Here is an 11,962-nt window from a genome sequence, read left to right as displayed (position 1 = left end):
CAAGTTTAACACTCAACTTAAAGTAATTACAGCGATTTTGTCTTCTGGTGAAAATCAGAGATCGTAAGGAATGCTCACAACAGCTCTTAAATTTGAACTGTCTAAATTTAAAAGATGTGGGAAATCTGTCAGGAACTGCTAAATGACATGTAACCAGAAGCATTTGATAAGCCTCATAAAAAAAAGGACAAATACGGTTAACTAACCGAAATCCATCGGCGAAGTGCCTTCCGGAGATGAGCTTTCCCGACAATATCACCAAGTAGTTCAAGGAATTGGAGTGTTGCGAAGTGTAACATTTTGAACTGAATCTCTCCATTCTTCTTTGGCAATGCTTTATCATCGTCAGCCATACGTAAGTATTCCATCACCTCGTAAAGCTGGAAGTTTTGGTTCAAGTTTGTACTTAAGTATGGAACCAAGCTGAATCCATTCAAAAATTTTGAATTCTACGAAAAATCAGAACCTCCAAACTAGCCTATCACCAAGAATGCTTATTTGTTTTGAAATGCATCATTCTTATTTTAGTAATATATATCTCAAGCACAGTGTTTTTCGGAATTTCCTTCTTATTTCTCGAGATTTAAATATGCAAATTCCAAGTGTTTCTGTTCCTATATTAAAGTGAGACAGTGAGAACATTATTCTGCCCATCTCTTACTTCATTAGAAAACCATTAGAAAACCAGTTTTGAATTAATGCCCAGCCAATTGCTGCTTGTTTGCATTGATTTGGAGTGTTTTCACAGTGAGCCTGAATTTGGTTGCGTTAATGTCAGCACCTGTATACATATGTTTTGCAGGCAAACGGATTTTACGAGAACTCTCGGGGTTTTAGTTCCTCTTTTCCCAGTAGTGATTTTATGTTTAATTCATTGAAGTTTTTCATGTGTGGTGCACATCTAGATATCCGTTTTACTACTGACTATGTGTGCTATTCATCGCTTGAGACAAAAAAAATGCTCTTTTTCATAGACCAAAATGGACATATTTGCTACTTTTGCACGAGGAATGCACCTGTTGGTGTGGGTCATCGAGGTATATATGTAGGGGTCACAGTTAAAACTTCATAGTCATGGTCATGATTAAAATTTCGGAGGACATTAATGCAATGTGATAGTGTACTGAAATATGATATGAACATTTCAGCTCTTCCACCCCAAGTTATTCTTCACGATTCAGTTGTCAAGATAGATGAAGGCCGTTTTCAAGATAGATGATAATAGCTATAGTTTTATGTAATTTAGAACAGTTCGATACTTACTGCAAGACGATTTGATTAATTTCTTCACGCAAACCTCCATATTTCTGTGCAAATATACAACCTTTATAATACTGGGTTTTTCATACGTTGCCACTGGCCTTCTTATTTGAACTTCGTAAAAAGTCCCAAAATAAATCTGATTTTTAAAAGAATCTTTTATTTATTTTCACAGGTCATGGAACGATGTTCATTTATTGTGAAAAAGAAAAACCGGCAATGTCGAATGCTCGTGAAAAATGGTCAGAAATACTGTGGAGAACATGCTGTCTGCGATGAGCTAAATGAAGTTCCTATTTTTATGTGCTGATTTCATAAATGAGATTAACCGTGCTTCTATCTAATTTCTCAAGTTCCATACCCTTAATTTATTTGCTCACTATCAAATTGCAATTAAGAAGGACAAATGATGCTGTGTTCCCGTTGTAGTTTTCAGGATCGTATCTTCTGTCCGAACGATCCAAACCACACAGTGAACAAATCACAACTACAGAAACATTTGTCTTCTCGGTGTAATAGTCGTTTATCTAAAGATCCATGGGTTGTTGAAAACTTTAATCTCATAGGTCCATTCTTTTCATTTTTCCTTGCCTAATTTGCGTAACTTTTATATGTACGATACACTTATGAAATGAAGTAGACTGTTGAGGTATTTCGATATTTATAGTTCCATTTGTAATATCTTTGTAAAGAGGGTTTCATTTGCAAATTTGGTTTCATTTGCAAATTACATTTGAAGGATCTCCAAATGAACTGGAGCCATGGTATCGTCCTACGGATGACGAATTGTTGAGAATGAGAAGAATCATTGAAAGAATATACGACCGGATAGCTGATGATATTACAGATTCCTTCTTGAGGAATGAGTACGTTGAAAACTGTGCTGCAAATCTTCCAAAACTAAATAAAAAACATATCTGGCAGATATCATCGATAATAGGTAATTTCGACAATTCAAATTCATGTTCTAGATTTATTTGAGGATTTATGTATGCAAGCTGGAACGCTGTGGAGTCTTTTTTTGTCTTCCTCATTTTTGTTCATTTTATTTAGTCACTTTTACTTAGTGTTGAAATGGTAATTTTCAGTGTGTTCAATTTGTAGAACATCTAAGAGTAGTCGATTTGCTGAATAATGACAAGCGCAAGTGTTTAATAGATTTTGGAACTGGAAGAGCACAGCTTTCATATTGGATGGCCAAAATTGCTCCAGAATGTCGGTTTCTTCTAATTGAAAAGATGGGCTCAAGGAATAAGTTTGATAATAAAATTCACAAGGTAAGTACCCCAAATATCGCATTTTTTGTATTTGAAATTTGGAATTTCACTTTGGTAAGAGCGCTGTCGTGAAAATATCTTTTAATATGGTAGGCGCGGGGAATAATATGTTTACTTTTTTCATGAAAAGTAATGCAAGGAAGTGATGTATTAGCATCTCAACGGCATCAATAGTTATGTGCTGTGGACACTATCCGCATGACTTCTTGAATTTTTTCAGTAACTTACAATTTTATGCTAAGAAGATGTATAGTTTACAATTTAGATTAATTTATTTCAAATTGAGGAACTGGATTTAGTATTTGTTGAACGAATACGTTGTTCGGTGGAACATCTTGATTTGTCAAAAACTGATTTGATTCGGGTGAGTTGCTAAAAAAATGGTTCAAAAGAGAAATTAGCTATAAAAAAGTAGGAACCTGGCAAATTAAAGCTAGATTTGGGCGTAAACTTGTCGCTCAAGACGTTTCAAACTTACTCTTATTGCTTAAATCGCTTAAAACGCTTAAATAGTGTAACATGTAAATATAAACTCTTCCTTGAAAATTCTAGGATGTGGATAATGTAGCAGCAGTATGCAAGCATTTTTGTGGTGCTGCCACAGATTCTGGCATTCGATGCTTAATGAATGGAGTGAAAAATGGCTTAAATGTGTGTGGTTTTGTTTTAGCCCCATGTTGTCATCACCGAATTACATATGCAGAGGTAATGAATTAGAAGCTTATTTGCTTAATTTTCATATTAAATATTCATTATAATACTTCAATTTTTTATATTGAGAATTCACCACTTTTTATATTGAATATTCTCGCTTTTCAGTACGTTGGCCGTATCTTCTTGGAATCTTACGGTATTTGCAGCTCTAATGAATTTGCAGCTTTAAGGCATATTTCAACATGGGCTGTTTGTGGTTTTCCCAGTCAGGTATCATTGACAAAATTTCTCTCAGTAATTATAAAATTTTAGAAACCAAAGCAATTGCAAAACTGGTATACAAGGTTAAGAAAACCTTTATCACCTTCAGGAGAATTTTGATTATGTTTCTGTTTTATTTCATTCACTGAAGTCAGGGAATTTGGAACATAAAGCGATGGTCTCTTTGAATTCAACGGAAAAAGAACTTCTGGGGCAGAAAGCTAAAGCGGTTTTGGAATTCGGTCGAGTCATAGAACTTCGGAAGTTTGGATATGATGTTTCTTTATGTAGATATGTGGAAAGAACTGTTTCGCCTGAAAATTTGCTCATTGTAGGAAAGAAACGATGAAAATAAGTTATGTTCATTAATACAGTTTGTTTGGGATGTTGCGGAACACTAAAAAAGTGTAAAATTGCTTAGTATTTTAGTTTTTATTCAGCAAACAGAAGGACCATTTTTCTTTTTCTTCTGTTAAGGAGTTCAGCCTTTATCGATTTTAGTTAAACCAGCTTTGTTTGAAATGCTTAAGAGCTTATTTTATAATGTTTATCTAGTCGCTAGACTGGTTGTGGTTCTTAGCTTTGGGATCATTGGATACCTCTAAAAAAATGTGTTTAAAAAGAAATTATAATGTGGGTTGAAGGAAGATTCGACAGTATTATCAAAGGAATTTGTTTGCCTGTCCATTATTTTCTTTATTAAGATGCACTTTATGCTAAATACCGTCTTTGTTTTTTAATTTTTGAGTGATAAACTTTTGTTACTTTTCTCAATTTTTTCTCGTTTTAAAGTTTTTAGCTCTTCCTTCCGAAGCTTCCTTCTCATATAGCTTCCAATATGCAAATTTCTTAGCAAAAAATGTCCCTTCGAATAATACAATGAGCAGTTATTCAAAATCACATGTTTAGAAGAACTCATACTTGCCAGGAATGAAACCTTCATGCTTAGTTAAAACTGAATGAAATGAGATGTGATGAAATATAAGAATCTGAATTGCACTTTTGCTCTGGTATAATGCTTCGGTTCTTTTATAAGATAATTTTAAATTGGAAGCGAAACAGTTGAAGCGCTAAATATTTTATTGTTAACTGTAAAATTTTTATATGAGCAGAGCACCTTCATCTTTTTTTTATAAACTGCAATTCTAGTTGTCTCTTCGAGCGAGTGAACAATCTGGATCTTTTGCGAAGTAAGTTATCTTTGATTTGTTTTCTTCCAAATTATGGAAGTTCAGTCATCAGTAATCGAAAAATCGAAAAGTAATGTGTATTAAAATACAAAAAAGTGATTAAGGTTCCGGTTTAAACTCGGTTCCGGGTCCCGAAACATCTGAGGAGCAAAAGAAGCGATTCGAAATTGAGTGTGAATTCGTACAAGCTTTAGCTAATCCCCATTACTTGAATTGTACGTTTCCTTTTTCGAACAGATAACTTATTTCTTTTTAAATGGAACGTACGCTTTGCTTTTTTATATTTCTTACTTTCTGGTTGTATTTAAAGTAGACATTAACTAGACTAAATTTTAACTTCAAGTGATTTAAACCGAACTAATTTTAGTTTTAGCGCAACGAGGTTATTTTAAGGAACAGTACTTTATCAATTATTTGAAATACCTTTTATATTGGAAACGACCAGAATACGCAAGGTTAGATTTATTAATACTCCAGTATTTTCAAGTGTTCTTTTATTGATTTAAAGCATAAATTTTACTTTGCGCAATGATTTTAGTTCTTTTTTAATGATTCTTTCCTGGTGTTTTTATAGAGCTTTGAAATATCCGCAGTGCTTACATTTTCTTGAAGCGGTACAAAGTTCAGCTTTTCGTGAGGCAATAACTTGTACAGCAAATGCAAAATTTATTGAAGAACAACAATTATTACAGTGGCAGTATTATACTCGGAAACGGCAACGATTGCATGTCAGCTTAATTTATTTTGAAATGTTTTGTCCCGAAAGGAAAACCGACATTAATTTTATTCTCTATCTTCATCTTTTTTTTTCTTTTTTTTTGACTTTTTCCTAGTCTTTTCGATTCTTTACATCATCAGAATGAGCATTATAAAGGTTTGGTAAGATATCTTTTTGCATTAATCAAAATTCCTTTATAGATGTATACAACAGAGCACGATGATAATGAGCAGGAATGGAAGCAGCAACAGCCACAACAACGGCAGAAAGCTCCACCAGCATCTTCCTAATTTTTTTACTTTACTTCTTGTTATATCAGTTCTATATTCGAAATCGTTTGCAATTATTGCTGAGTCAACGGTCGATCTTCCGTCATCTTGCGAGTCATGTGTATTATTTGCACGAGAATTTCAGGAACAGTTAGCAGATGATAGAAATGTTAAGGCAAGTTTGGAATTTAATAAAAATTGAAAACCTGTTTGTAGTTAAAAGAATGGAGAAAAGTCTAGGAGGTTTTTTTCTTTTTTTTTAAATGTATATTTTATTTAAAAATAAGAAATTATAAAGAGGATAAGTAATATGTTGTCGTTAAGTGCTGTGCATATTTCTTTGCTTTGTCACTAGCCTTTTAAAGAAAGCAGAGAACGTTAATCTTCAAATTTTTGATACATTTTCTAAGCAGCATATTAGAGGATTAAGGAATGAAGGTTGATTGGAACATTATTCAAGAATTTATAGATTTCCGCCGTAGAAAAGGAACTTAAATTCGTGGAAGCTTTGGAAGGAACTTGTGAGCGAATGCTGCAATATAAACTGCATAAGGAGAAATCAGACATTTCACGATTTGCCAGAGAGGAAAGTAGCACAATGAAAGCTTTAAATGAACTGAGGAGTAAAGGAGTTAAGGTTTGCTCATTTTTAATGCGTCTAAAGCTTCTGCTATGTAATGATGAGTATCAAATATTTGAAATTCGGTTTTATTTTCAAGACTTGTTTAAGCATACTACCTTTTGGTATTGCGTCTTGATGAAATGCATAGTCTCAATTAAGAATTCATGTGACGGCTTTAACATGTGTTGTATTGCGCTGCAACTTTTGGTTATCGTAAGTGAAACTCATTCTTCAGATTTGCAAGAAAATTCCTATGTAGTTTATCGTCGCTTGCGTGCCTGTAAATACAGGCATCGCAAATCTTTTTTAAGTATATGTTTAATAGTTATCAGTTGCAGGTCGAATTAGGAATGCCGTACGAAATGTGGGATGCACCGTCGGTTGAAGTCATAACATTAAAACAGAATTGTGAAATATTGTTAGAGCGTTATGAAAATGATCTCGAACAATGGTATAATATCCGGGACAGACCGCTACTTGAGGTGGTCTTTATGTTTCAAGTCATTGCACTGTAACACCATACTAAGATTCTTTCAAGTTGGTTATGTATGATCACATGGATTTGAGATGTTGCTAGTGTAAAGTATTAGGTAGTAAAGTCTCAGTAACTAAAAAAAAACTTGCGGCAAATGCGGTATCAAGTAGGTCATTCAATTTCAACCTCGTTTTTTTCAACTAGTGTTGTTTGGAAAGTAGGGCACTTTCCAGGTAATTACTGCTATTCGTTAATTCCATTTTAAATCCATTTCAGGAATATCTTTGTAAGAAACGAATATTAAAACCCACGGAACGTGATTGTATGGAGAATTCTCATAATGTGGAGTTATAACGTTGTACTGCGTCAACTAAAATATTGAGCGAACGAATGAAACATTTAGTTAATAAATTCTGTGATAAGACTTAGCACTTCAATTTATGAATCGCTCCTCCTTAAACGGTACTTAACGATAATTAATTGGGAAATTGTTATTCGGATGGAATGTGAGATTGGAGAAATTGTGGAAGTGCGCGATTTCACGTTTTCACACTGACACTTGTGGAAATTCGGTTACAAAATGCTTTGCGACAAGAAAAAAAAAGATGGTTTGTTTAGTTATTTTCACCTCTTCATTTTCGTCATCAGGATTATGCATTTTTATAATAGGTGTTTGTAGTAGGGATTTCCTTTTATTCGTCCACATTCTGCTTTTGTTTGTTTGTAATGGCAACTGCTTTCTGTTGAAATTTTGAAACCAGTCCATGAACGTTTTCGCGGCTATCTCACTTTTTTCATTATTGTACTATCTCATTTCCCTTTACTTCTCTTATATTTTTTATTGTAATGCCGTGTATTGTAAGTGTTCATTTTCTCCTCTATCGCATTGTGCATGTAATAAATTATGACTGGTTGCTTGTGGAAGCAACGAATTTAAAAAATATGTAGGAAGCGGTGACATTAATGGTTGCTGAATTGCATGTTCGACAGAGTGCATTATCTTGTAGCATCATTACTGGAAATACACGTGCTCATGCAACGGCCGATGCTTCAAAAGGTCTTTTGAACTGATGGAATAGAGGGCATTCGCGTGATATTTCGATAATGTTTTGAAATATTGAAATGAAACCATTCTTAATATAGAAATCCATACCGTGCTTACTTGAGGTTTAGTGGCCAAGATGGCGTTGGTAGCTTCGAAAAGTGAACATGGAGTTCAAAGCCAATTGTAGCCATGATAAGAGCTTTTCCTAACGAAGATCGAAGAAGTCAGTGATAAGTTCAAACATAAAGGTATATTTGAACATTCCTTGGCTAAACCAGAAGGGGTTCTTGAGTATGAATCTTAATTTCTGTGTTGCAGGGATTTGACAGATCAAAATCCACTATTAAGTGACTTTGTTTCAAATGTTACACTTGTGAGAAACACATACATACATATTTGAGAGAAAGTAAGGAAGTGAAATAAAGAAGTTCATGAGGTAGGCTTTCGAACTGTTTGTCGATTTTATCGATTGAGCTGATTTATGTGGCTTGGTAATAAACCGACAGTAGCAAGACCGGTTTGTCCAAGTAAAGCTGCATAACGTTTCCATACCGCATCCATCGTGTTCGATATCCTACAAAATTTTTCTAATTTAGAATTCGCGATTTAAGTTCGAAGTTATCAGATCATGACAAGTCGAGAGCAATATCTTCAAGATAAAACGTTGCATTTATTTAGTTATAGAAAGCAGTACCTTGCTGCAAAAATTCCTTAATGGAAATTACACCTTGGAGGTATTCTGAAACACTGGCTTGAAAGAATGTAGAAATTGCCTTGTAGTTATTGATACACCAAATCTGTATGTTTTAGTTTTGAAGAAATCATTCTTTTACATACTAATTTTGTCAGAACTGTTAAACCAACCGATTCGGACGTCCTTCTCTAAGAGTCCAATTTCGGACCTTCGCGTTATTTTTTAGATGACTCAATAATAGTTTAGCTTTGGTTAACTGATTTTCATCACTCAATTGATCCCATTTGAAATAGGACATTGTTGCTTCCACTACCAAACGTATCTGTAACACCATCTTTGTAAGTATATTCAGCATTGGAATATAATTACTCTATGAATGAAGTGATTAATTATTTGTGTCACCTGAAATAATTAAATTAAGTGAGAATAAATTAACTAGGCTGACACTGCAGCTGCAAAAGGAAACAAACTAGGATAAAATGATAAAAGATGAGGCATTAAGCTAAATATAAACTATTTAGCGGTCCGAAAAGCCATTCCATTGCAGCATGCATTACAAAACTCTAGTCTTGTCCTCAGAACATTTTTTTTTTCAAAACTGGAAAGAAGTATGGGATAATTTTAATTAAAACCGAAGGAACACGTAAAATACCTAAAAATAAAGACGTTAGGATATAGTATACAACATGAAGGAATATGAAGACCCTTTCAAGTGACTCAAGTGATTCTTACATATTTTCTTTTCTTGCTAATTTTAGTTGTGAGTTAATTTCAGCTTCTATTTGTAATTTTACTACTAGAGCTGTCCAGCTTACGTTAAAATTATTAAACCTTTGGTAATTGCCGAGATAAGAGATGCTCTGCAGTTTCACCATGAAATGTTCTTAAGGAGATGTGCACATTTCGAAGTTCCTGATCGGTAACTGATTCTCGTAATATTTGCCATGCAAAAACCTATAATTCTAAATAAACACCATTTGTTAACGAAAGTAATTAAAATGATTAAAATCCTCAGTATTCGCAACAATCAGTAGTTTCATCACTCGAAATAATTCTGTCCTCTTCTCTCTTATTTTTCCATCTCTTTCCCATGAAATTGGCTCATTTCTGCTGTCTAAAACATTGATTTCTATTTTAATCATATTAAACAATAACTGGTACTAGACCAACTGGACATTTAATCGACTGGACATGGCATAGCCACTGTCATGGACTAATCGTGTCAGTGCAGGACAGGTATTCAAGGAAGCACAGGACAGCTGTATTGAAGAAAGCTAAGCGTCAAAAACCATGGTTAATTTTGTAATATGGCCGATTTAGTGGCAAATATTTCTGTTCATTCGAGGAAAAAGATGATGGACCGCGAAAGGACCTGGCTAACTGAAAGGTATCTGCAAGAAATTTGTTGTCTCATTTTTCATTTATGTGATTTAACGTTTGGAGAATTAAAAGTGTTCCTGTAGTATTATCTGAGTAGCTTTTTCCCCGCACTTTCTTCATTTATTCATCTATTGAACAAATTATTATCCTTTACAAAAAAGTAGATCTCTCTTTAAAAGAAATTTGAAAAGAAACAGCAATATGATACAGAATATCGATGCATGCAAATGAACGAAATTTTCTGATAAAATCAAACAAACTATGGGGGAAACAAAAGTTTTTATTACTTAGTCCTTCATCCTCGAAAAACATTTGGTAACGACAGCATAGATTATCTGCAATAATATCCGAAACCATCAAGGGGATTTTTAATCGATTGAAAAAGAATGCCAAAAACAGAAGTTGAATTAAGAATAGAGGAGCGCACGAATGGAAGACCTCGTAAGGCAAAACAAAAAGGAGAGTCGGACAAATGGAAAGAAGAAAGGAATTTTTGTCAAAGAAATAATTGAAATCGAATTCTTCCATGCAATCCAGTTCAGTTTTCGACATTCAAAATGTTACATTAATATTCTATCGGTAATACCCACAACAAATAATTGCTCTTCCTTTACTATTTCACAGTGAAAATAGATGTAGTGATAATTGTATAAGTAATAATATCCATATTAATATCATTAGTAGAAGTGTAACATAAATAGATGAGTCGGGGAGAAAAACCCTCACTCACCTTTGGTTGAGTACTTTGAAAACTTCGTGCTGCCTTTTCGGCAGCTCGCCGTACCGCTCCTTCCGGAAAATTGCTTTCTGCATGAATTATTTTCACTTCACGATCCTGATTTGTTGTTGCAACATCCTGGATTTTAAATTATGAAATATTTTAATAGATGGAAATCAATCTCACAAAGATTGAATCCTTCGAAATTTTGTCCTTCACTACTTCTAATAGCAAGATAAAACTTGAAACTACTGCTTTTACCTTCACTCTTATCACAGAATCTCAAATCGTCTCCCCATCCCATTTTTACTACAAAATTTTGAAAGCAAAAATGCAACGTAATATAGTGTGCTGAAAATAAAATCCAAAACAAAAATTTTGAGGCCACATTCAATTTTATTTTGAAATATAATATTTAGAGAAATTACCACTGCCACGAGAAGTCATAATATGTTCACTAGTAAACTTTTTATCTAATAAGCCTATGTTGCTTTCTAATTTGGCACAATCTAAAAATTATGGGAAAGAATTTCTTCATACATGATAATGGATTGGATTTTTTCGGTTTTTGAAACAATATTTTGTCGTTTTCATCAACAAGCATAAATACGAACTGATATAAACTTGCATAAGATGGTTCAAATTACCTCATCCAGTTCATCGTCATAATCATCAACTTCTTCATCACCTTCGCTGTCGTTGGTTGCTGGGATACCAGCTGATGCCGTTGCTGATGTATCTCTGGTAGAAATGGATGATGTTTCGGGTAATATGCCATCTTGTTGTCGTTGGACCGATTTCTCATTGCTGTCTAGTTGCAACGAAGAAGCGGTATTGCCGAAAGCTATTTCACCAATTGCATCTTCCACGGCAAATGCCGATGACCGCTCAGCTCGCCGCTGTTCTTTTAACCTAGCGAAGACGATGCTTCTGCGATCATTCATCGTTTCACGATGAGATTGTGGATGCATGAGCTGCAGTGTCGTCAACTGTTCTCTCGATGACGGCTTCTCGGGTAGGCGATTTGTGAGCAATTCCAGAACAAATGATAGTTTCAAGTCAATGTCATTCAATCGCAAATTAATTCCATTCAAAATTGCTTTGGAGTCGTTATCCATGGAGCGGAGAAAAAGATTCGGTAATTTTAGCAGTCTGTTGCTAAATGAATATATTCTTTAAATTTCGCTGTAACTTTTGATCAAATGCGACTGGTCGCTTCAACAAATTTGAAGTTATAGATATTTTTTCAAAAGCATAGAGCGCTCTCCTAATAGTTGAGTGAAATTGCGGGGAATTTTATGACTTCGTTAAGGTAGGATCACTTGGAACAACTCTTCTTCTAAAGTCTGAACACCGCTTTGTTACTATATAGCAATAACGTTAGATAACTCTACTGACA

At 34.2% G+C, this 11,962-nt stretch overlaps 3 protein-coding genes across 3 annotated transcripts; 2 read left to right on the top strand and 1 right to left on the bottom strand.

Moving 5' to 3' along the window:
* Window positions 1–1,433: 1,433 nt before the first annotated feature.
* Window positions 1,434–5,650, top strand: LOAG_00110 (mediator complex subunit 31; the record flags this gene model as incomplete). Its single annotated transcript, XM_003135650.2, has 13 exons — window positions 1,434–1,549; window positions 1,697–1,826; window positions 2,000–2,200; window positions 2,365–2,537; window positions 2,803–2,901; window positions 3,090–3,242; window positions 3,357–3,461; window positions 3,562–3,716; window positions 4,602–4,642; window positions 4,747–4,857; window positions 5,010–5,097; window positions 5,217–5,370; window positions 5,561–5,650. Exons 1-13 carry the CDS (start codon window positions 1,439–1,441, stop codon window positions 5,648–5,650), a joined length of 1,611 nt encoding a protein of 536 aa, XP_003135698.1. The 5' UTR covers window positions 1,434–1,438.
* A 411-nt stretch (window positions 5,651–6,061) lies between these two features.
* LOAG_00109 (hypothetical protein) lies at window positions 6,062–7,080 on the top strand (the record flags this gene model as incomplete). Its single annotated transcript, XM_003135649.1, has 4 exons — window positions 6,062–6,067; window positions 6,099–6,266; window positions 6,590–6,733; window positions 7,003–7,080. 4 exons carry the CDS (start codon window positions 6,062–6,064, stop codon window positions 7,078–7,080), a joined length of 396 nt encoding a protein of 131 aa, XP_003135697.1.
* Window positions 7,081–8,233: 1,153 nt separating this feature from the next.
* Window positions 8,234–11,726, bottom strand: LOAG_00108 (hypothetical protein; the record flags this gene model as incomplete). The annotated part of the gene is made up of 5 exons (XM_003135648.2): window positions 11,211–11,726; window positions 10,576–10,701; window positions 9,297–9,419; window positions 8,636–8,787; window positions 8,234–8,345 (listed from the first exon to the last, which is right to left on the bottom strand). Exons 1-5 carry the CDS (start codon window positions 11,679–11,681, stop codon window positions 8,234–8,236), a joined length of 984 nt encoding a protein of 327 aa, XP_003135696.1. The 5' UTR covers window positions 11,682–11,726.
* Between the last annotated feature and the right edge of the window lie 236 nt (window positions 11,727–11,962).

The sequence above is a fragment of the Loa loa genome, assembly GCF_000183805.2.
Source record: "Loa loa unplaced genomic scaffold supercont3.47, whole genome shotgun sequence".
Lineage (NCBI taxonomy): Eukaryota > Metazoa > Nematoda > Chromadorea > Rhabditida > Onchocercidae > Loa > Loa loa.
This window is presented reverse-complemented; position numbering and strand designations above follow the sequence as displayed.